This window comes from Corapipo altera, unplaced genomic scaffold, assembly GCF_003945725.1.
Source record: "Corapipo altera isolate COAL_440 unplaced genomic scaffold, ASM394572v1 65, whole genome shotgun sequence".
NCBI classification, from domain to species: Eukaryota; Metazoa; Chordata; class Aves; order Passeriformes; family Pipridae; genus Corapipo; species Corapipo altera.
In genome coordinates this window covers 10543845-10569254 of record NW_020884891.1, presented here as the reverse complement: position 1 = coordinate 10569254, position 25410 = coordinate 10543845, and the positions used below count along the sequence as shown (strand labels likewise).

Sequence of the window (25410 nt, the reverse complement as noted above, 5' to 3'; positions counted from 1 at the left end):
CGTTTTACTACATTCTAGGATAACACTGGCTGAATATTTTTGAAGGATAGAAAAATTTTGCATGGTCTTACATTTCCCTGAATAAAAAGTATGAAATGTAAAAATATGCTTAAGATTGTTTAATGCTAATGACACTGAGCTCGAGGCACTGCCAGGGTTTCCCTCCAGTGCACAGCAGCAGTGAAGATGCTCACTCTGGAAATGTAGCTGACAAAAAAGGATTATTCATAAATCTGAAGTTAAGAAAAGGCTTTGGTAAAGAAACCACAGTACCTGGGGGACCTGAGGTTCAAAAGCCAACGAGTTAGAGCTCATCAGGAAGTTGAGACAGGTAGCAGTAAGGAGTTGTAATAGTCGTTAAGTTAGGAAACAAAATAAAGCACATACACATTAGAACAAGGAAAAAAAATCTACCTAAAGTTACAGAAAGCAGGTCTAAGTACAAAGAATTCAACAGTAATGCTGTTAAGAGAAACCACACTGCAAGGACACTCCAAGTTTTTTCAAAGTCTTTTTCAAAGTGCAGCCACCACCATATGCAGAAACAACAGTGAGATATTTTCAAATACTCAAATTTTTCAAATATTTAAAAAATATTCAAATATTTTCAAATATTTTAAAAATAAAATTGTTTTTCCCTCTCTTCTTGTCTAGTATTCTCTCCAAAAGTAGAGAAGAAGCTTTTCTGATATGTTTTTTTACAAAACTGCCATAGCTAGATACTGGCTTGGACACCTTCTGAACACCAGAGAACATCCTACCAATCAGCTTCTTGTTGACTGGCTTCACATTCTGGTAAATCCCTTCAATCAGGGATTTTCAACAGATGCTTCTTCTTTATTACACAAAAAGCCTTTAAATATTTTCCCCCATTCTTTTAGTTCTATTATGCAAATGTACATTGTTACACCCACAGACAGTATATTGAACGTTACGTGCTGTGACATAATCTATTGAGATAATGACACCACCATGCCAAAACTTCATAAATAACTCCCAAGCAGCAGAACTTTGTAATGGTGACCCCACTCTGGGCTGCAGGAACAAGTTTAGGAGTGATGTCATCATGTGTTCTTTGCACACTGAAAAGGAAGATGGAGTTTTCTTGATGGTATAAGCTGTAGACTTGTATTTATTTAATGATAATTATGCTCCCCTTTGGCAGCAGCTTATCACTGCATTAAACTGTGAGGTCATGTGCCTGGAACTGCTTCCTCTGCAGATCAAAAACAGTACCAGATGATGCTTAAGGGAATGCACATGCTGTGTGTTTAAGGGCTTTCTATCAGCAGGAGGAAAAAAAAAAAGAGAAAATAATGTATTACCCAATAAGAGGACAAAATCCTTATCTAGAATGATAAAGATACTTTTGCAAATAGAAATTAATCCTAATTGAATTTCTAGTTCTCAAAAATTTAGCCACATCATAATTAGAATAATACAGACAACACAGTAAATTCTAAAGTACTTTGTTACATATTTTAAAAAAAAGAAAAATGTTGAGCCACTGCAAACTATTTGAATAAATGGTGGTGCAGAAAAAGAAAATTCTGAACAGGGAAATTCTTCCAGGAATTTTCCAAATTACCTGGAAAACAGAGCCTCAGAAACTTTACCCTAATGTTGCATAAAGAAACAGAATTAAAACAGCCTGGTAAAACAAGCAAGGGGTGGGAGATGGGAATGTAAGACATTCTGCACAAAACAGAGACAGAGCAGTGCCAAGGGAAATAACAAGGATTTCTCAAGCATGCTTTAGAGTTCAGAGCCACCATGCTGTTAGTAGCCACAATGATTAGTCAGTAGAGACTTGAAGAGTGAAAACAGAGGCATTTCAAATCCATCAGCTCTAGTGATCATTGTGCATTTGCCAGCATTGGTATTTTGCGGAATAAATCAGTGATCACATGAAATCAAATTCTGGCTAACATCAGAGGTGATGTTACAGGAACACAAAAGAACATGCATTGGATGAAATATTCAAACTCATGCTAATACATCCCACCCCTCACCCCAAACACATGCCTGTGCTGTTCCAGTTTAGCCCCAAGGGCAGCTCAGGACTGTACAGTCAGCACAGCAAGCCAGGCACAGGATCCACCCCCTGGCTCAGGGAACCCCTGTGCACGTTGCCCAGACCCCTTCTGTCCCTGGCTCTCAGTACTGGGCACATTACAGGCTTGTTGGTGCACTGACCACATGTTCCTTCCCCACTCAGAAACCTGTGAAAAAACAGACCTAGACATGACCCACACTTTATGCATGTGAGTAGAACTCAAGCTCCATGGGTCTACTTACTCAAGTGCTTGCCTACCTTTAACTTAAGCACTTTATGAACTGTGAGCTGAGATTTGGCAAACATCTGAATATGATCAACTAATCCACGACCCATGGTTTTAACAGCTGGCCATGAATTTGTCAGCATGCATTGCAAACAATGCCAAGCCCAGTGCTGGCATACAAACACATTCAGAAAGTGTAGCTCACAAACATGCAATGCAAACATTCACACAGGCATGGCAAGAACCAGATGGATTTTGAAGGGTTTGTTTCAGGGCAAGGCTGCTCAAGTCCACAGAAATGTTCTCACTGTGGTGACTGCCACATATTTGCAACATCAAGGGTTGGTGCACAGCAAGCCCATTCACTGAATGAAGGGGAAAGGAATTTCCCTAAACAAACTCTGTGAATAGAATGATGTGCATGCATGCACATGTACCCTTTGTGCACAGAAATGGAACAAGTTCATATCTTCATCAGTCACCAGTCATTTCGGACAAAAGATAACCAAACTCACATCAGAGACATTATTCATAATTATCACCATTCTTGGATTCTACTTTGTCAATCTAATTTAAACCTATCAGGACTCATAAAACTTGTTGGTTTTGCAGGAAAAAAAAAAGTGCATGAGGGAATCAGGAATCCCAGAACTCAGGTTTCTGTAAGAAGACTTCTAAAGCTCTTTTCTAGCTGGGCTTATGACAAGATGAATGTGTGTGACCTCTTTTATTGACAGGCTTTTGTTAAAACAGTATCATGTCACTACCTGGAGAACATTTTCTCCTCTACAAAATAATGAACCTGCTAGTTTGGAATACTCATGATTTCTTCCTTTCCACATTAACTTGAGTTACATTGTGCTTCAGCTTTCATTAAAGAAAAAAAAAAAAAAGAAAAAAGTGCCTGGCCATGCTAGGGAGAACCTGAATTACTGACTTGATTTTGCACTCAACAAGTAAGTAGAGGGAAGACAAACAGCATTCTATAGGAAATTGAGTTTTTTCTTTTTCCACTATTTAATTTTCTAGATGAAAATGTAAAAAAGTTATTAAAAAATACCTCTCACCCAGCGAATTTGGAATACAGCTGGGTAAGCTAGAAAACCACTTCGGAATTTAAGAACCATCTTACTATTTGAAAGCAATGTAATAATAGCACAGTACAGGCAGCTCAAAGTAGCTTTCCTCCTCTTCTGTATCCCAAAAACTCTGCACTAACATTGTGCTCCCTTCTGTCTTGTCCTGAAGAATATGAACTCTGAGGATAAACTCTTTCACAAAGATTTTGGCACTATCTGTGCACAACACTTTCTAGAATTTCTGTTGAGACTCTGAGCTCTCTCCAAAGTGGGCTTTTACACCCTTGAGACTTATGGAAGTTGTGCAAATGGCAGGGCTGAATGTAATCCCACTCTGATTTCAGTAAACTTCATGATGTACCAAGTTTTGCCAGCTTGACTGGCAAAACAGCCAAGCTAATAGACATGAAGTCTCTATCTTTTCTTGCTGCCTTGTGTAGCTGCTTGGTGCAGGCCAGAAATAACCTAAGGGTACAATTCATGCAAGTTTTACCTGGGGGGCCAACTGGACCTGGAGGTCCTGGAGATCCAGGTGGACCTTGACCACCAATGCCAGGGATGCCTGGTGGGCCTGGGAGTCCTGGTGGTCCACTTGGTCCAGGATCACCTAAAAGAACACTCTTGTTTAGTTAAATACTGAACTCAGTTCAGAGACACTCACTTTTAGAGCAGAGTGCCTGCACATTGTACTTGAAGTCTCCTTCTTGCAAGCAAACAAATATTGATCTAAAACAGGAAAAAACACACTTTGGAGGCTATTTCTGAAAGCCAGAGGTTTGTTCTCACTCGGTGTGGAATGCTTGCAGTTTACATTTCTAGGATACCCACAGACATATTGCATCATCATCCACATCAAACTCAACAGGTGCTGTCCAGCAAACCAGGCTGGGCAGGTCAATACAGACCATGACCAAGAACAGCAATAAATTAATTGTAATGCTCTGCATGTTGAAGTACAGTGTATCTAAATGACAATTATTCTATTGATAAAGTTTTACCCCCATGTAAACATGATTTGTCTTTAGAACACAGATTTTCAGGTACTGACTCACGGATTGGTATTTACTCCCTTGCTTGCCTTTTGAGAACACAACCTTCCATTTACACAGGTGTGTCTGATTTGGAAAAATGGACCCTGAAGTAATTGCTCTGAAGTCAACACTGCTTGTGTTTAACTGCCATATGCCTCCCAGCACATCTACATTTTTAAAAGGTCAATAGGGAACAGAAAGAGGAGAGTTCTCCATACCTTTGGGCCCTGGAGTTCCATCAAAACCTGCTCGTCCTGGGAGACCAGGGTTTCCTGGGAAGCCAGGATCACCTTTAGGTCCTTGAACTCCTTTTATGCCCGGGGGCCCTGGGGGTCCAGGTGGTCCTGGAACTCCAAATCCACGATCCCCCTATTACAAATTAAAAAAAATTAAAAGGGGGTTTTCTAAGTTTATCCTCTCCTAAAAACATTCAAGTAGCAAAGGAAAAATGACCGTCATCTTACAGTGCAATTTCTATTTTACTGCTCTCACTCAAACCTCTGGCAGGGAATGTGACTTCCCTGCTGTCAAAAGCTGAGAACAAGAGGTGAAATCCTCCTCACCATCTTCCCATTGATCCAGAAAAACCTCTAAGATAGGGAAATTTTATAGTAAACACAAATACAGACCTTCTGTCCCGGGAAACCAGGTGGTCCAGGAGGTCCATCTAGTCCAGGGCGACCTGGAGCTCCTGGAGCTCCGGGGGGGCCTGGAGTCCCTGGGAAACCTGCACATAACATGAAGGTTAGAGCAGGAGAAAGGACACCAGAGAGCATTAAAACAACTCTTCCAGACGTGCCTAAGGCCCATGAAAAGAGGTTCTGTGCTAGCTCAAGTGTCCTTGGGGGTACCTGTTTGGCTGAGGTAACTTTTGAGCATAGTCTTTGCCACAGAGGGTCTCTGGGACTCTCAGAGTGGGGCACTGCCCATACTGTGTGCCTTTGCAAAAATTACAAACAGTTGACATCAGAACCATTAACATCTTGAGGCAGCATTTGGAGACCTTTTATTGATTCAAGCTCATTTCCCGAAGTTTTATCCATTTGCTTTTTTGTCCTTGGTTTACTGAAGAATGTAAGTGATTGGGAAGGAGCAAGACAGTGACCAGTGAACAGAGAAAAAAAAAAGAGTTCAGCAGTTTTTTCTCCTGATATTTCTGAAACTATTATAAAGATGCATAAACATAAGACAAACAACTTTTAAAGGATTCTAGAGACAGAAAACAACTCACTAGGAAAAAGTGCAGACACAACTCCCCTATGTCCCCGCTTCCAGCCACTACAATACAGTACCATGGCAGTAAACACACCTTTTGGGCCTGGTGGTCCTGGAAGTCCAATGCCAGGAATACCTGGTTCTCCCTTTGCACCCGGGATGCCAGGTAAACCACGCTGACCTGGCTGGCCAGGATCTCCTGTGAAAAGAAGAACATCAACATAGTTATCCAGAATCAGTCAGAATAAAAAGATCTTGGAATTCCTTGGATATCTAGCTGCTGCTTTACCTGGAAGACCTGGATCACCACTTCTTCCTGGAGGACCAGGGGGGCCAGGAACTCCTGGTTCTGTAATAGTCTGTCCAGGGTCACCTTTTGGACCTAAAACAAAAAAGCAGAAATATGAATCACTAAGTAGGAGTTTCTTTTCTGTTTTTCTTTCAGCAGAAAAAGGTGCTTACAAAGAACTCAAACACCAGCAACACTTTACCCAACAGGTTTTCCACTCCCAAGCCCCACACAGCACCCAGAGGCTCAGAAGCCTTGTTCAATGTTAAGACAGTTTTCTTGCAATGTTATTTTTCTCTAGCTTTGTCTTAGGTACCATCAAGTGAATAGTATTTTCCACAGCTGACACCAGCACAGCTTGATTAGGATCTGTGTAGTTGACAAGCAAGTAACAAAAGCAAACTTGTTCAAAGCAAACCCTTGTTTTCAAAAGCTGTTGTAACTGCAGGATGGTTAAGCACATGCCAGACAGTTACAATGCACTTCCACTGCAGTCAGTGAGGAAGGAGAAGCTTCTCTGGAGGTCAGAGCAGAAGGTGAGGCACAGCAGTAACATGGCACAAATGCTGCTCACTCTGTGATTCTGTGATGACCCTCAGCAAGGGAGCTCATAAATACCAGGTCTTACAATGCCTCTGGGAAAATCTTAAAAGCAGCATCATGTTCTGAGAACTATCTGGAGCAAAAGGGCAAAGCTTGATTTTGCAGTGTTTGCTCAATGGCACACAGAGACCCACTCACCAGGAACACCAGGAGGCCCTGGACGGCCGGATACACCTTGGATGCCCTTTTCACCAGGTGAACCTTGTGGACCAAAACCAGGAGGTCCAGGAAGCCCTTTTTCTCCAGGAAGACCTGGTATTCCTGGATCACCTGGAATACCCATTTCTCCTTTGAATGCAACACTGCCCTGAAAACAGAAAGAGTAGCATGGGAAAGATCATGTATTTACTATCAAAGGAGTAAAGTGTTTCATCGCTTCTGTTTTGAAACTCTTGGGCACTTTCCACCCTTCCAGCTCTTAAGACCATGAGCTGCCTACATCTTATTAATATGGGAGAGAGCAGGCCTAAACCTGGCTCCTTAATTCTTCCCACTACATTGGTGAGGTATAGACAAGGGCAGAAGGGACCCTCTGACACTGCCCAAGAGAAGCCTCAGCTTATTTCTAGAGGCACTGACAGATTCAGGAGGTACCTCAGTGTATCATCAGTAGATTGGCATCTACTGAAGAGCCTTATCACACTCAGAAAAAGTGCATTGCCAGTCCTCTTCTCTGCACTATGTCAAATGCATGCAGGACTTCCCCAAATATCCATCCAAAGACAGCATAAAATGGAACTCACAGGTTCCCCCTTAGGGCCAGGTAAACCTGGCAGTCCATCTCGACCAGGAGTGCCATCTATGCCAGGGAGACCTGGAGGTCCTGGGAAGCCGGGGTCACCTTTGTCACCTTTCATTCTTGGAGAAAGTAGGACATCCCCTGGGTCTCCTTTAGGACCAGGTCTCCCAGGAGCACCTGGGGACCCTGGGAAGCCCTGAGGGAATTAAAAAAAAAAAAAAGAAAAAAAGAAAAGGAGAAAAGCCTTTTAGTTTTTCTTTCACTCCGTCTCTAAGTTTGGCACAATATAAAGATTATGCATTCAAGGTAGTTATGGACAAAAAAATTAGTATTAGACAAGAAATTATATTGACTCTTTACAGATCTATGAATCATGCAAGACAAATAAGACACTATTTTCCCACCAGAACATAACACCACCACTTACTGGTGGCCCTACAAGGCCAGTTAATCCAGGAAGCCCCTTTTCACCTTTTGGTCCAGGAAAACCAGGAGAACCTGAGTAGTGCAGAAAAACATAAAAGAAAAACATAAATCTGGAGAAGCTGTAAATATCAAGCATGCTGATTGCATAGATAATATATAAGCTGTTTTAAATCCAGGCAAAGTTTACTCTGGGTTGATTTTGGGGTTTTTTTGAGAGTTCAGTTTTATTTTAGCAGAACAAAATTTGCAACTCTAAGTTAAATCAATAGTTTCAAAAAATATCATGCTTTTAAAAAGCTCCGGCTTCTCTATTATTCCAGGAATAGTAAGCAGTAGAAGTTAATTTTTGTCTTTCAGTTAAATCTACAACAGAGCCTAAACCTTCAATACACAGAATTCTTCCAAGGTTGTCTTTGAGCAGAGAAATATTTTTGAAAGACTAAATTGTCAAAAAAAATGAGTGATTGTTTTACACGTCTCCAGCCCGTTCCTTCCCAACACTCCCCAACTGTGCAAAATACAACATGTACCAACTATATACTGGAGCTGGCAACTGTGCATCTGAATTTGTACACAACACACAGATGTATTGTTACCATTATACACAGATACTCAGCTAGAAAGGTGACTTTATGGAATATATTAAGCAGACTAGTGAAGCCCAAAGCCTCACCTGGACTACCCGGAGGTCCTGGTGGTCCTCTCTCCCCAGGAGGCCCAGTTACTCCAGTTCCTATGCAGTTGAAGCACGTGTCTCCTCGATCACCTAAAAAGGTTTGCATTGAAAAATCATACTTGAGCATGACATGTTAGGAAGCATTAAAAGAATTCAGCACAACAGCAATTGTCTTCTTCCTACTGTTTTGTAATTCCAGGTCCAAAATGACTATTTTAAATAATTATTGCTTAAATATTAGGTTTCCCCCATGAAAGCCAAAATGAAGCTTTTTGGTGACTAGGAGTCAGACAACCAATATCAGATATAATTAGAATTGATTTAAGATGACAGTGTGAAATAAACTAAAACAAAAAACCACTTTCAATAACAGAAAATAAAACTATGGACTTCTTCCTCACCATATGACTCCTAAAGTAGGTACTTGACACTTTAAACTACAACTCTAAAACACATATATCAAAATTCCAAACTTTGATTGAACTCCAAGAGTGCAAAATAAATGCTGGGAATGTTTCACTGATTTGACAGTAAACTAAAATGACTTCATTTTAAAAAAAGAGTGGTTTCAAGAAGTTTAGGAATTTTCTTCACAACAGAATTTCTTAATATTTGAGCACTTTAATTAGGTTAATGAATTATTCTCTACAATCTTCATGAGGAAAAATAGTTCTGTTTGAAAGAGGTATAAAATTAAGTGAGATGCCCAAAGTCATATAAGATGTCCATGGATGAGCTAGGAAAAGATTCTCACTTACCCATATCAGCATCCTCATTGCAAGGTTGTCTTTTTGGAAACAAGGATACATATTAAAGATGACTTTCTTTTGTTTACCAAACAAAGAAACTCACTGTAGATTGACCAACTCAATTTCAATGTTGCTTTCCATAAAAAATGTCAAACTTATTAATGAAGCATAGAAGGTTTTCACACAGACTTGGCAACTGCTGTTACAGAGCACTCAGTTTCTGTCTACCTGGGAGACACTCATAAACCTCAAGTTCCATTTTAGTTCATTCTGAAGCACATGATCAGTGCTCAGCGCTAGCATTGGTTGTACCCTCAGTCACTTTGGGACTCCTGTGCTTTAATATTAGATGAAGGAGTATCCTATGCCCAAAGAAACAGCTGTCTTACTCAGAAACAGAAAATATCTGTACTCAACCCTACTGGGAAGAGACACTGTTAATCCTTATTTAATGCATTTTTTAACAAGCTTCAACAAAAAGAGAAAAACCAAGACAGCCATGACACTGCACCTTTTTGGCCTCGCTCCCCTGTAAAGCCTTGTTGTCCTGGAATTCCTGGAGGACCTGGTGGCCCCTGCTCACATAACCCTTCACCTAAGGAGAATCAGGAGAGGTTTAATGATCAGATTGTGTTATCTGGCAGCAGCACTGAATACATGTATTCAGGACAAAAGTGTACTTCCTAGTATTTGTGTGGATATTCTAATATATCCCCCTAACCACAGACCAAACATTTTGGCAATGACAGAGGACTGCTGGTGACAACACACACATCCAAACTCAAAAAGAAAAAGTCAGTGATATTACACAACAATCATCAGTTCTTCACAACCTCAACTATCTCCCACTGCTTCCCATTTCCATCTCTACACTACACTCTGATATTCAGCCCCACATTTTAAAAACATGCATATGAAACATCAGAGTAAGGGGACTTACAGAGGATTTACAGATGCCAACGCCATCTAGACAATAAATTCCTTCCTGAACCATGTTAGTCTCCTCTACTTGCTGTCTATGTGATCATCACTTACCAGGAGGAATAGATGGTGCTGGTGGCCCTGGGGGACCTGGTGGTCCTGGAGGTCCTCGTGGTCCAGCAAGTCCTGGTTGCCCAGGAATAGAAACACCAGGTAAACCCGGATCTCCCTTCTGTCCTCTCTCACCAGGTAAGCCAGGTGGGCCAGGGGGTCCAACAGTAGTGATTCCTAAGATGGGAATAACTTAATTCTTTGCCAGCTCAAAAGTGTAAATCACATTTTTGCAAGGATGACAATGATATATGAAGATTAACATGCTACAGATAAGTCTGTCTTTCCATGTGAGTACTCCATAATATTACATTTATGGAATCAAACTACAAGTTGATGTGCAGTGTTTGACATATGCACATCTGACATTTTTAGATGTTTGTTTGAAAAATTGACCTTACACTCAACATCTGAGTTTATGAAGGGAAAAAAAAAATAAAACAGGACTAACAAAAGGAAGTATTGATAGAAAAAAAAAAGAATATATACAAGCTGTACCACAGAATCATAATGTTCTTCTCTGTGCATGTACAAGAAGATACAGGTGTCACTGCTCACTCCCACTGCAGACTCAGTTCATCTCCTCCTTTACTACTGGCCAAGGACAGCAGAGAATAGTTTGATGGCCAGGTACCACACTTATGGTACACAATACTTTCTCTGTGTAATGTGATGGATAATGCATGTTATGGGTAAATGATTAGAGATAAATTATCCCCAGGACTATTAAGGTAGTATGTGATTTGCATCCTCAGTTCATCACAGCAAAAGCAATGAATGTTCAGAAATCCTCACGCTGCCCCCATAAGCTCAAGACTGCCCCTCAAGTTCAAAGTTAGTTCTAAATAGTTCTGCCTTAATTTGCTGCTCAGTCCTTCTGTCAAAAAGAGTATGAAAAGACTGTGAAGCCAAATATCAATTCAGACATTTGAGCATACAACTTATTTTAAAGCTTGCACTCCTACCTGGAGATCCTGGCAAGCCAGGTGGGCCTGGCCTACCAGAGAATCCACGATCCCCTTTGGCTCCTGGAAGTCCTGGCAATCCTTTACTACCTTTTGGTCCCACTGTTGCATCAATGCCTGGTCTTGGAATGACCTGTAAATGTTTCATGCTCATGTGAAACAACTTGCCAAGAAAAGAGTTACTGGAATGGTAATGAAATGTGAGGGGGGGAAAGTCCAACATACTTTGAACCTTATACCAATGACAGGATGCTTTCCCTACTGCACTGAATTACCAGGTAAAATTCCAGTAAAGAGCACTTCCCAAGAGGAAGCTGTTTGACTGCCAAGCCAACATAGTTACAGCAGGATTCAGTGAGACTGACTCAGTTCTGCTGGGCTGAGGTTATAGTGTCCAGCCTGTGTTTGCAACCCAGCAAATCTGAGAGCACAGAATTCATCTCGAAAGAAGGAAACAATCATTTCTATTACTGAATATATGAAAACTTCAGTGGTGCTGTTATTGTTGTACCCAGAGATAAGACTTTCAGTCTGACAAGAACTACAATGAAACAACACTGCCAACCAAATGCAGAAAGAAAATAAAGCATCAGCAACTTACAATTCCAGGAGGACCAGGGGGACCCATGTCACCTTTTTCACCCTACCAATGAAATTAAGAGCATTTTTCAGACTCTGCAGTAGTACATAAGCAAGTTATTGCAAATATTCCTCAACACTGCAAAGCATAGGCAATGCAATTCAGCCAGAACTGAACTCAGTGATGGCAGATTTTCAATCTATTATGCAATAATGACAGAAAACCTAGCATACCTTTTCACCATCTCTTCCTGGAGCACCATTTATTCCAGGTCCACCAGGTAAACCCTTCAAGAAAACAAAGATAATCACACTCAGATCTCCATATCAGAAGAAAGCTTATAAGGAGTCTGCTTAGATCAGAAATGTATGAGTTACTCACATCCCTACCAGGCTGACCAGGTTCTCCATCTTTGCCAGGCTTTCCCTTCAAAGACATAAATATGCATTGAAATAAAATGCTTCAGTGGTGAAGAATTTTCATGGAAATTGTGTTACTTATTTCCCATTTTTTCAGTAACCAAACTGCCTCTAGAATGCAGTCCTTGGGACATATATGTCAAAGATATCAACCAAGTATAATCAATGGAGTTACCTAAACTGAGATTTCCATTTTGAAAACCAGAGCACAAAACCATGACAAATCTCAAAGAAGTGTTGGGTGAGTACAGCACAAAATTATTTCCAGTTAACTACTGCTCATTCACTGTAGTTACTACTCCCTTTAACACTACAGAAATCCTTTATTTGGAAAATAGATCCTAACACCCTAAACACTAGAACATTATATTTAATTAGGAAATTAGTATCATGTGACCAGTGAAATTAAATACAAACATTTTTGTGTTTGAATTTTAACTCTCCTTCAAATCAAACACAATTTTCTCAATAGTATCAACAAAAATACAAACTGCAATTCTGCTCTAAGAAGTGACTTCTAAAACCCATATATCCTTGCTGAACAGCTTTGTCACTGCTGCAATTAAAGCAGTGCAAACTCCACTTTATTCCAGACCATTCCCTGGGCAGACAAATGTCACTCTATTGTTTGAGTTACAGAAGCTGTGTGTCCGGAGGGCACCTGCTGGAACACAACTAGAATAGGTGACTGAGTTTCACCACAGTGCCAAGACCAACTCTCAGTCACTGAGAAGTTGTTAATATGACCTCACAGATATAGTGTATCAGAGTATAATGAGATTTGTGAATTCTTTATTATTAGTGACGAGTTCCGACTCTCAAAAATGAGGTTTTAAGATTTCCTGTGAATTTGCAGAACTACCTCTTTGAATACACAGGCTGACATTTTTATGAATATATCTGAAATAAGCCATACAGAATCACATGGAGCCCTAAAAGGCAACTTTTAAGTAATTTAATAGCAAAACTGCATTTTAAGTAGTTGCCCAAATTCAGAGTAATAAAACCAAATAAAAATGTTGGTAAACACAATTTTGGCAAAAGGCATCTGACACATCCCCTCAGGACTTTTATCCTTTCAGATCTTTGCAAATTTATGTGGTTTTCATTTACTTTTGTAGAGAAAAGCAACAGTTCAAAACCCACTCAAAATATAATGAGACTTTTGGCTTTTAAAAGCTGCCTCATTGCTCCTTAAAGGAGACAAATCAAAGCCCTTCTATAAATCTCAGCAACTAAGAAGGATTTTATCTCGAATACCAAACATTTGTTTCCACTGTATTTATTTCCCATGGAAATTGGAAAACTTACTACCAACTTGTTTCTAAACAATGTTTATATACTGTCCAATTAACCTGAGCAAGACTTGTGTCTTGATTTTCAAAGGGGCCCATTATGTTGATGAAACTATGTGTTCAGAAGCTGCGGAAGTGAAAATGCAGAATGTTTTGAGCTGCTAACAGCTTGCCTTCTCTTTCCTGGTCCAGCCCATGTTATTTTCATCCTATTTCTTAGCACTTCTATGATCTTCCTCAGCTTTTCAGAGCTGTGATATCCATTTAAATTCCAGGATTGATTTGAATCTAGTCAGGAACAAAGTGACTCATGCTATCCCTAGATACAGCTATCCTGAATTGTCCCCTCCCCAGATAGCACATAAATTGAGGCAATATCTTGGGAAGTGACAAATAGATTTTTTGGTCTTACTGCAGTGTTCAGAGACTTGGTTTTGTGACTCACCTCACAAGTAAACCCACGAAGAATTAGTTTACATAGACCAGCTTTTATATATATATATACACACACAGCCAATCTGATGCTGTTTGGCAACCCAGTACATAGCAAACTGAATGAAGACCCTTTGTAAAAGGGAAAAGAAAACTGCTGCCTCAGATAAGTAACCCAACAACTTTGAAGAAGGTTACCTGTTAACCAGTTAACATAATTCAAATTATTTTCTCCTGCCCCCAAAACTAAGATCCACAAGGTAGATAATTCTTTCAGAAAGCACTGAGAGAGCCAGAGCTAGAAGTACTTTCATGACCCACATGCATCATCTACAAGTTTGCCAGGTTACAAGGGGAAAAAAAGTAGTCTCTTACCCAGAGGCTGATGGCCCCACCTGAGTTCAACATTTGTTTAATTCTCAAAGATAACACTGATTGGAAAGATAAACGTTTGATTAAGCAGACTACTTACTCTTTTGCCTGGTTCTCCTTGCTCACCTTTTTCACCTTTTACGCCACCGGGAAGACCCTGGACACACAAATGTCATCTTAAACTGAGCCCACAAGCCAGAGTAGAATGAAGTTACAGTTCTGATACAAATGCAACAAAAAAGAACTAAGAGAGTTCTACTCACAGGAGGGCCTTGTGGCCCAGGAAGTCCTGGTGGGCCTGGATCACCTGGAATACCCTGTCAAGCATGGGCAAAGAAAAAGCAGATTAAAGCCTCCATCACTCTCTAACAGTTCAGTTGATTTTTATTTTTTTTTTAATAGAATATTTTTTTGCTGTCATTTAGACTTCCAAGTTCTGAAGGAGTATATTTATTCTTTCTTTGTGTGGAACTTCAAGAGCATCTATAAATTTTATTAACTGCCCATCCTGTTTATTTAGGTGATTCACTCCACTAAGACACAACTGCCTCCTGTGTGCATTGTAGCAGCTGGTTTGGTGGCCTGCAGTTGATATACAAAAATAAAAAGAAGAAAGAAAAAAGGAAGGAAAGAACAAACAAATCCCAGATCCTGCTGAAATTACAGGAGCAACAGTCATTAGATTACTGGTAATTGCTGAAGTTGAGAGGCCATCAGGATCAAAGTGTGTTTGTCAGAAAGTGTTAAAAAAATTTGGGTTTCTATTTTGTCTTGTTACACCTTTGTACCAGTTATTAAATCTTTTCATCATTAACCTACAGAAAAGTTACCAGCTATTGAATCCACAAAAAGTTTCTGTGCAGTTTCTTTTATTTTCATGGAGGCCTCCCAGACTTTTATAAGCCCATGTACACACCTGATTTTAGTCAGAGATCACAGGTGGAGGCCCACACCAAAACTTTGTGCGTATTTCACAAAAAGAGTAGCTGTAATGTTGAAATTTTTTACTGATTGTGTATTACCAAGCATAAACTTTGTCGAAATAAAAACAAATTTGCAAACTTTGAAATCGTTGTTAATGTTGGCCAAAGGCAAGGCACTCAGAATGTGTTTGTAAGTCTTAGTGCTTTAAAAGGAATGTAGGTAGAATACTTTCACTTTGTACATTTACATAACTTAATGCCAGTATAATTAGTCCTTCAGGGATCCCTGATGACAGAGGCAAATTGCTCTGACCCCAATAAAATCAGATGAATTTTTGCTTCAATGAAAGTGTAGTCAAAATGTCACCTTGTCTTTCCTTAGAATTACAAAGACACACAGTCCTGCTCTTTACTTTCTGTCCTACCATCCAACAACAGAGAGACAAAACCAGAGACTGAGACCTTTCTAGGATGACTGCACATTGCAAATGTACACCAGTGCATAGTTCCAGGTAATGCCTTAGTGGTGCCTAATGTTCTTCTGAAAGGAAGGGTAACAAATGGCTTTGATCAAGATCACCTGCTCCCTGCCAAATAAAATACTGCTGTGTATCTAAGCTTTCTTCTCTGACACGTTTCCCAAGATAAAAAGTTGGAAAGGAAGAAACTGATCCAAATACAGATGGAGGAAACTAATAGTTTAAAGTTCAGTTACCACAGTGACATTTGCAAAATAATCAGAGCATAAAAACGATCACTCACTACTTCTGCCTCAAAATATCTACCTCAACTCTTGTATTACTTAGGGTGGTATTTGAGAATACCACAAAAGCTTCAAAGAAAATGTGACATCCAGGCACCCATGATCCTGCTGGTTCTGCTCAGACTGCCCATGACTGGCAGCCAGAATTAAACAGTACTGCAAAATGTTCCCCAGTGAAAAAGAAAAAAGTGTAATGACTTTAAAAATGGTTACTCTCCCCATGACTTTTTGGCATTTATATGTGGGGAAGGATCCATGCAAATCAAACCAGCACTTTGAGCTCACTGTCACAATATGGCTTGATAATTACTGTTGAGAGGCCAGAAACTGGGAAAGCACTTTATTCAAACCACAAGGAAGAAAAGATCTTGGGGCATCACTAATGACAAAAAAAAAAAAAAAGGAAGGAAAAAAAAATCGAATTAAATTCCTCACAATGGATGACATAGCTGGTTAATTAGTGAGAATCTGAATCCCCAGACTGCTTTGAAAATCGCAGTCTGGGTGTTCCAAGGAATGAGAATATTTTAACTGCTTTTACTGTTACTGTGAACTTCCTTTAGGGGAGTTTCTTAAGAATAGTTACTTTACTAAGGGAAGTAACTGGACTAATGTGACTGGCATGCTTTCTATTAAAGGAAAAGTACTCAGGCCTGGAACAGGCAGTACTCTGAGAAAAATAACAGAAGCTCTGCAGTAAGCAGGATGTGAACATATATGAGCCAAACCAACAGAGGCTGCAGCTTAATCACATGCTCATTGCAGATGGATGTAGTGCCCCACTCACCTGATCTCCTTTCTGAAACTCAATGTCATTTGGTCTTTTCTGTTCTCCAATTTGTCCTGGTGGCCCTGGAGGTCCCTGAAGACCTTGTTCACCCTAACGTGCAAGAACATGCAGTTTGTTACAAGCCAAAATGACAAATGTAAGCATTTTGAAAGTAATAAGCAAAAATATCATCGTGATCACCTACTCACTTTTTCACCTTTGGGTCCTTGGAAATTCAAACCCATATTACCCTGCAAAAAGTATAACTCATCAGCCCTTAGAAGTCACAAATAAACAGAAAGAAAAAGAAAACAGTCCATCACCACCACCAACGAGGGAAAGAAAATACCTTGGGTCCTGGCAGCCCTGGTGGACCAGGAGGTCCCTATTAAAAAAGGAAACCAAAAAACAAGTCACTTCCAAGCACTTTACATGCCCTTTGTGGAAAAAAACCCCAAACCACTCCCTGTGTTGACAAGGCACCTTGCCTTCCTCTGAAAACTCTTTTTCATGCTATTCAACTTCACAAATGTGTAAGAAACCAGTTCTTCCTTCAAGTAAGAGAGTAAATGAAATTAAACAGACAGGTATTAAACATCCTACTCTAAATAAGCTAAATCTTGTCCCTCAGGTTTCACACAAATAAGAAGACTGCACAATGATTCAGTCCAATTTAAAGCAAAAAAATGACTGAGAACAGGCTGTTTCAAAAGTATCTTATTTAACCATGCACAGTAACAGCTCCAGGGTGGACTGAACGCATGGTTGCTGCTGTCTTCATACTGAGTCCTGACTACCATGATCTCTGCACTTCACTGACCTGCCTCTGAGAACACGAAAGAAGTAACTGTCCCATTTAAGGCTTTATAAGTAACAGGTTAAAGAAACTTACTGTCAAACCTGGGGGCCCTGGAGGGCCAACTGGACCTGGTATTCCCATGGAGCCAGGTGGGCCCTGTTGAGAAAGTGGAGGAGGCTATGAGAGGCACCTTTTTATGAAAAAAAACCCCAGGTAAGATCTTCAAGGTCAAAAAAACCCAACAGTGGCATCTCTTACATGTCAAATCAATGTAGTTGACCACTAACCTACCAATCTGTCCTTGTGGAAAGGCCTAAAGGGGTGTACATCATGTTAGGAGTGTTCTGCTCTCAACATCAATACATCTCTTTGGCTTGGATAAGGGAATGCTTTTTTGTTTGTTCTGAACTACTTTTGCACTTTCTTTCTCTTCATGCACTGAGAGAGAACAACAAAACACTTTGTATTTGTGATTCCTCCCAGCCAGGAACAGACAATAGGGAAGCACAGATCAGAGGACCAGAAATGCTAACAGGTTCAGTCTGGTCAGAATAGCCTGGGGCTTGCCTCTCTGTACCAGGAAATGGGAGGCTGGTTTCTGTCCAGTTCAGGCCGATAGACTCATTTTCGGCTCCCCTTGTTCTTCCACTAAAGCAATGAATGGCTCAGTGGGGAAGCACAGGGCCTGGAGTCACTAGCTGTTTTCACAGAAGACTGCTGGGAGAACAGAAACACTGTTCAGGAGGTGCAACATGAGGAGAACAGCTGAGAAATTACCCTCTCCTTCCCACCATCCAAAGCAGCGGCTACAGCCCAGAAAGCCAGATGTTACTTACTTTAACTCAGGGTGAAGAAGGGAAGGGAACTCCAGAACTGATACAAAGAATGTCTAGGAAGGGGGAACAGGCAAGGGAAATAGAGAAGTAAGTCAGTAACTGTGAGTGCTGCTGTCTGCTGGATACCACCTTCCTGACCAGGGGACCTTTCTGTTCTCTGTGGGTCAACCTATTAAGAGCAATATGGAATCACACACTTTCCCTCAAGTCATAAATTAGAGGTACATTAAATGTGAGCCCTGAATCTCCAAGTAAACATATGAATCCCCTAGCACCAAATCTTCCAATTGTGCTGTAATGCAAACACTGTTCACGTCATCTTTTTTGGCAGAACACAGCCTAATAGTACTTTATGCAACTTACAGGTATCCCTGGAAGACCTGGAAATCCTGGGTCGCCCTTCTGTCCTGGCAGCAAGGATGTAATTATTTCACCTGCTTCACCCTAGAAGAAAGAGCTGACTTTAATTAACAGCACCTTTTACAATTCTTTACTACCATTCTGACTTTAAAGTACTCAGAGCTATGTTCCACCCTAGCAGTACACTTTAATGTAAGTACCAGATTCTCCAAGAACAGCTTATTTTAGGAGAGATGAAGATTTTTTAAATGGCTAAACTAACAGCTATTAAAAAGTTTATTTTCTATAAATATATCAGCATTGATTTAAATTCCAAAAGATTAGGGGATTGAAACACAAATGCTTCACAAAAGAAACATTCTAGCTCCCTGTAAAAGCAGTTGACAGGGCACAGCAGAAAAAAGGCTCATTCAGCTTTTTCCAGTGTCCCACCTCATGAGAGTAATGCTGAGTATGTTGTTATAAACAGTCATGCTTTGTGGTCTATATTGAAGCACAGTTTCTTACTGATTCCAGGGAATATCTTTCTTTTAAAAATACCTGTTTGGATAAGCTTGCCTTTGGATATCTTGAAAATAATTACGGGGAAAAAAGGAGCTGAGAAAAATAATTCAGCTTAATAGTCACAACTTCCCAGCACTAGTGTTTTGTTGTCCTCTCAGGAGTTTATTAGAACAATTCTGTGGGTCAAGTTTCCTTTCAAATATGCTCAAATCAGTCAAGGATACAACCAAAACAACCCTTAAAACATAAAATGCCTTCTTAAGGTTCAACATCAGGTCATGAGACTATTTACGTCATGAGCCATCTAGGTGATCTATACAGTTCAAAGCATGTTTTCAAAAGGAACCTAAGTTGTTGTACTATTCACTGGATATTCTAAGTTACTACTGCTTAGTCTCTAGTAGTGTTCTTGAGTATTCACAGGTAGTCTGAGGGTGTGTTTGGGTGTTTGTTTTTGCTAACCTGATACCTCACAACACGGACACTGGCCCTTCACAGTTCCAAGGAAACCACCTTCAGAAAACACTCTGCTACTTCTAGAACTACTGACCCAAACTGAGTAAGCTACTGTAGAATTTCCAGTCAGCTGCGCTGGAGTGGCCTGGAAACACTAAGAACGTCACTCCAGATACCAGTGGATGCACATGGTCTTGCATGAAAGCCAGCAGGTTACTTAGAGCACACTGCACACCACCCCTGGTTAGTATTTCAATGTGATACAGCACACTTACCTTCATACCTGGCAGACCAGGGGGTCCCTTTGTTTAAAAGAAATAAACAAACAAAACAAAAAAAAAAGAAAGATCAATAGAAATAAATCATTGGTGTGTTATTTGCAAACCACTAATCAGATCTACACCACAAGGCAAACATTAAAGAAATTTAAGAAAAGCTATGACACAGGAGAAAGTAAATTTTTTATGAACTTCAGAATAAAATGGAAAAATTAGAGAAGAACTTTCACAGTGAGTGTTGAGCATTAAAGAGATTACATTTCCATTTCTTAGCAATTTGTTTCTTTATTGTCTCCTATTATCCATTCTGTCTACTACATCTCTTTCCGTTTGTCCTTTTGTTCTGACAATCACTTTGCTGGTACATCCTTGTGTTTTATACTGAAAACATCCAACACTGTGTCTCTTTTTGCTGCCCCATTAATCACCAGTAAGGCTCTTTAGATGTACCAGATGTCAGTATCAAGATCTTACTTTTCTGACACATAAGCATGTATCTGTGTTTTTCTGCAGGTGGTAAAGCATCTCAGCATGTGAGAATTCAAAGGGTTTTTTATGAGCTTTACCACAGCACACAGCAGAAAAGCTCACTTTTATTAGACATCTAAAGTACTCTGATTAACCATAAAAAGAAAAAAATTCTTATTTATTAAAAGAATAACTGCAAAAAGAGGCTGATATTTATCCGATTTTTCACAGATCTAAGTAGACTTTTCACAGAATTCCTTCAGTGGATTGCATGTAGTTGATTGGGAAATCTTTTACTTACAGGAGGCCCTTGTAAACCAGGAAAACCCGGGCTGCCTGGGAATCCACGCTCTCCCTTAGGGATGAAAAAAAAAAGATTAGCCAAAACTGAACCAAAACATAACAAAACCAGATAAACAAATGTTGACTGAAATGTCTAGTTTCATCACTAGCTTACGACTCCAGAGTAGCAAATTCTATTGGAACAAGCTGTAGAATAAACACTTAATTAATTCACACAACTGATTGAAACATAGATTTCCACATTCAGATATTTCCACATATTTTCAGTCCAAGTACTGCACTAGACATGGAAAACACATGTAATGCTACAGAAGATTAACTCATAGGAAAATCTGAATGTAAAGCTAAGTAACATGTTAGGATAAAGTCACTCCTTCCAACAAGGAGATTGAATCAGTATTTTCAATACAATATTATTAAAAATTAATAATTTAAAAGTCTCACTGTTAAGTAATGAGTTTTTCTTGGTAGCAAAAGTCTACTATAAAGATGAGATGCAGCATCTGATCTAATTATCAGACTCTCAGTCGTAATCTATAAAATTAAGGATTAGAACAAAGAATTTACTACACTGGCTACAGAGTATAAATGTTGTGTCTTGGTGCTGGCAATGTCTGGCAAAACTTGTGCTTTAACTACTGGACCATGTTATTATGTTGCACATAATAAACTAAACCTATTGGCTATAGCCAGGAGAACAAGAGTTCTTTACCATATTATTGTTGCATTGTTAAGAATTTTAAAGGTATTCCACCTTTGTTCCATTGCATCCTGGGATACCCTGAGGTCCTGGTGGCCCATCTTGTCCTGGTAATCCCTTCAAAGTGGAAAAGAGGAAAGAAAAGTTAGATTGTAGGAAGATATTCTGGGCCTGAAAGAACAAAAAAAAAACCCCAGATTTGTATCAATATAGACTATTTCTACTCACAGGAAGTCCTGGTGTTCCTGGAAATCCTGGAAGCCCTGGCGGTCCCTGAAGGAAATGAACCACATTTGAAAGAGTACACTAAGAATGGATGTGCAAAAGGATTCACCAAGATTTTACTCAACGTAACTTATTTGTGCAAATGTAAGTAAACAAAACCAGAAACGTCTGAATCAACTGCAAAAAAAGAATGCCATGCTAACAGCCCTCGAGATTCTTACCAATCTTTCAGGGAACTACCCACAAAACCACAGAAGAGATAATGCAGAACAACTAAAGTAGTGGTTCGTAGATATATACATAAAATAAATGAACACTCATGGTTTGGGAAATGGATGTGTCCCATTGAAATCAGAGACATATCAATTATTACCAGCTGAGGGGTCTGACAGAAAAAGCAAAGGCACAAAACCTAAAGGACTTCCAGATAAGTCCACCTCTCCCATATTGACCCTGGATATACTGTCTCTACTTCAGAATACATGGAAGCAAAGTTACTGGCACTTGTTTAGGTCCTGCTTTGCAAAACAGATCAAATAAGTATTTGGGCTACTCTCCCTAATGAGTTTATGAAGTCAATACAAGCAGTATGTGAGATCATATTACTTATGAAATCTTGCATTACTTACAAAAAGTAGTATGATCTCTTCCAGCTGGTAGGTAAATTACTCTTCAGATTTAAGTTAATTTTTTCTCCTGTAAATCACCACTTCTGTGAGGACTCACTCAATGCCTGGCAGTCTTTATCCATAATTCCAATATACCACCCTAAAACTGCACCAGTACTTACTCTGATTCCTTTGGGTCCAATAGGTCCTGGCAGACCATCATCACCCTACAAAACAAAACCAAACAAACAGAATTCCACATTCAAGTTTGCAGTCTGCCTTTCCATCAAATTAAACTGTAAGCACGATAACATTTCTTTCACATGTTTACAGTAAGAGGACTAGAAGCTATATTATTTGTAATTTTCTGAGTAAAAGGGTTCAAAATTATTTTCTTTTTGGTGTTGGACTTAGAGTGAAAAAGTATTTGTTCCAGCTGATTTACCATGACTTAGAGGAAAGGTTTTATAAAGGTCACAGCTCTCCCAGACACTTGCCAGGTGCTCTCACTGAATATCCTGCAGCGGCCTCTTGTGGGCAGAACAAGAGAGCCAAGATTAAATGTGAATGATACTGCACAGGCATTAATTTGTTTTATGATAGTCATAGAATCATAATGCAGAACTTCATACCAAAATCTTAAGAAAAGGCATTTATGGAATAAAAGTATAACAAAAGCTTCTAGTCCAAGACTCCTGTGCTGTTTCACTCCTGTTATATCCAATTAATCTCTTCTAGTGAAGACTTTTTTTTCTTATTATCTGCCTATTTTTTTCTTCGTTTCTTTTTAGGTTTATACTGTGAGCATATGCAAAAGAAACGGCAGATCCTGTATATCCCTGTGTATATAAAGACAAATGCATTCAGAGGTATTTTACTGCTGTATTGTACCACCTGAGTGTAATGATGCAATTCAGTAGTAAATAAAAAGAAACCTGACCCCTCTAGGGAAAGCCAGGAGCATTCCTCAGCTCTCTGCACACAGGTTCAATGAGGCCTTCATTTGCATCACCCACCCAAACCCAGCCCAGGAATGCCACCAGGTGCAAACAACAGTTTACCTTCATGGTGGGAACCCTCAGGGTAGCTGAAAGCAAACTCAGCTCTTATCAGTGAACTAAGCTAAGGCAGGAGCACCTTAGTGCAAGGACTAACAAACCTCCATTACAGCACCATGCTAAACCTGTTCTTTGACCTGAATCTGCAGCACCTAGTGAAGGGATACAAGTGTGCAGGTAGTGCTGGCAAGCACCTGTGTAGGTGAAGAACAGGAAAGGAAACCCAGAGCAATCTTCTTCCTCTGGTTGACCATTCAAACCAACCAACCAAAAACCTATGTTATATCCTAACATCCAAAGATTTCAACTATTAAGCCAACGATAATCAGGAGTTCTGGAATTTACGACCAGCACTACAAGCAAGCTAACACTACCCAGCAGCTTCATGCTATTCAAGTGAATTAGACTTACCTTCGAGCCTCTTGGACCAGGTGGTCCTTCTGGTCCTGGAAATCCAGGCAAACCTGGCTGTCCTTCCAAGCCTGGGAATCCCCTTTCACCCTACAAAAAGAATAGGTGGTAGTGGAGGTGGAATGTGGCAAAAATATAAATTATGATAGATTATGATTTACCTGCAGTTTCAGAATATGCACAACTGTGAATTCACAAAATATTTACTTTTATTTCTTCTATAACACAGATTCACAAAAATCAGTAAATATTAAGGTTTTGACTGGTACAGAAAAGTTAGGAAATACCAGAATTAATATGCCTTTTTGCATGTATCTATATAATGTTACGCTTTTCAACTGTGTAAACAGGTATTTCCTACAGCTCTGTTACATCAATCTGTATATATATATATATAACTGCTTACAAAACAGGCAGTTGTTCAGCACTATTCTTTATTGCTCTACAGACAGGTTTGGTTTGGTTAGTAGATTTGGTTCCTACCTGCAAAACCCCTCTGTTTATTTACCCCAACTGTTTTTTCACAACCACAGGAACTGCCAAGGAAAGGTTCCATCCAGGCACCTTAATCACAAGGTTTTGCACATTCTCTTTGAAACCAATTTGTCCTGAACTTTTCTTTTCTTGCACACTTCAGCAAGAACAGGAGTAGTAGCTCCCACATCTATTACCTGGCAATCTACCAGCTATGGTACTCTAGGAACCTGGGAAATCCTGCCCAGCTCTCCTCAGTCAAGTGAAACAACTGAACCAGCAATCTCACATCATCACAGCAGTGAACTGAAGACTGGGCACTGCAAGCAGCCAGAAGCACACAACTGCAGCCTTGAATACAATATGCAAAAGCCAAGTTTAAGGCTTTGCTCATGTCCCATTTATTTGCCATACAGAGCTGTATGCTAAGCACAACAGCAGTGTTATGTCTTATTCTTAAATCCTAGTTTTCTCACTGTATTGTTTAGGTAGATGCTCTGTATTCCAGTGTGGGAGGCAGGAACTTGGAAGTTGCATTCAAAACACCTACAAGATGTTGAGATCTCAGAAAAATTTTCAGAGAAAGTAACAGGACTTCTATTCCTGCCTTCTTTGCCAGTGCTTGCTCTACTACTTTCACAGTGGAAACACAAGAGGAAAACCTTTGGATGAGATTAAAGGCTGTGTGTGAGCAAGAGCTGCAAACTTACAGAGGAAACAGCTAAGCTGTACTTAGTCCTACCTACACAGTGAGACTCAAAGACTCCTTGCATAGGAATGAGCAACTCATTAACTGGTCTGCTAAAGTTGGTTTCCTATTAATTGAAATGTAAACATACTCCTCTTTTACTGTAGGTCACATATTGCTGCCTTATACAGGACAGACATCTTTTCTCCCCTGTGAAAATGCTGAAATTGCACTATAAATTGAGGCAAGCTTAAGTGTGGCAGTCAGAGTCCAGACCCTCTTTTTGTACACCAAGTGCCAGGTTGTACTGTGGTGGGTTGACCCTGGCTGGACACCACTCTATCACAGCCCTCCTGGGCAGAACAGGGGAAAGAAAACATACAAAAGAAGCCTGTGGGCCAAGATAAGGGCAGGGAGAGACCACTCACTGACTACTGTCCTGTGCAAATCAGACTTGACCAGGGAACTTAGTTTAATTTATTATAAATCAAATCAGAGTAATGAGAAATAAAAGTAAATCTTAAAAACACCTTCCTCACCCCACCTTCTTCCCGGGCTCAACCTCACTTCCAGTTTCTCCACCTCCTCCCCCATAACAGCACA

At 39.9% G+C, this 25410-nt stretch overlaps 1 protein-coding gene across 4 annotated transcripts in view; it reads right to left on the bottom strand.

The window, feature by feature from the left end:
• Nucleotides 1-25410, bottom strand: part of COL4A5 (collagen type IV alpha 5 chain) — a 77992-nt gene that overhangs the window by 23545 nt on the left and 29037 nt on the right. For 2 of the 4 annotated variants that reach the window (XM_027645185.1, XM_027645187.1), the window contains exons 3-31: nt 23646-23735; nt 22359-22403; nt 21572-21616; nt 21398-21460; nt 20642-20695; nt 19870-19896; nt 18638-18718; nt 17532-17594; nt 16989-17024; nt 16849-16890; nt 16658-16750; nt 14448-14501; nt 14285-14341; nt 12048-12092; nt 11900-11953; nt 11688-11729; nt 11087-11219; nt 10125-10298; nt 9601-9684; nt 8338-8430; nt 7666-7736; nt 7243-7434; nt 6638-6806; nt 5897-5989; nt 5702-5806; nt 5022-5119; nt 4611-4761; nt 3855-3968; nt 274-282 (exon numbers count right to left, since the gene is read on the bottom strand). In XM_027645185.1, coding sequence (XP_027500986.1) covers nt 274-282; nt 3855-3968; nt 4611-4761; nt 5022-5119; nt 5702-5806; nt 5897-5989; nt 6638-6806; nt 7243-7434; nt 7666-7736; nt 8338-8430; nt 9601-9684; nt 10125-10298; nt 11087-11219; nt 11688-11729; nt 11900-11953; nt 12048-12092; nt 14285-14341; nt 14448-14501; nt 16658-16750; nt 16849-16890; nt 16989-17024; nt 17532-17594; nt 18638-18718; nt 19870-19896; nt 20642-20695; nt 21398-21460; nt 21572-21616; nt 22359-22403; nt 23646-23735 — 2377 coding nt within the window. The remainder of the gene's footprint in view (nt 1-273; nt 283-3854; nt 3969-4610; nt 4762-5021; nt 5120-5701; nt 5807-5896; nt 5990-6637; nt 6807-7242; nt 7435-7665; nt 7737-8337; nt 8431-9600; nt 9685-10124; nt 10299-11086; nt 11220-11687; nt 11730-11899; nt 11954-12047; nt 12093-14284; nt 14342-14447; nt 14502-16657; nt 16751-16848; nt 16891-16988; nt 17025-17531; nt 17595-18637; nt 18719-19869; nt 19897-20641; nt 20696-21397; nt 21461-21571; nt 21617-22358; nt 22404-23645; nt 23736-25410) is intronic. The other 2 variants (XM_027645186.1, XM_027645188.1) reach the window with 1 other exon arrangement.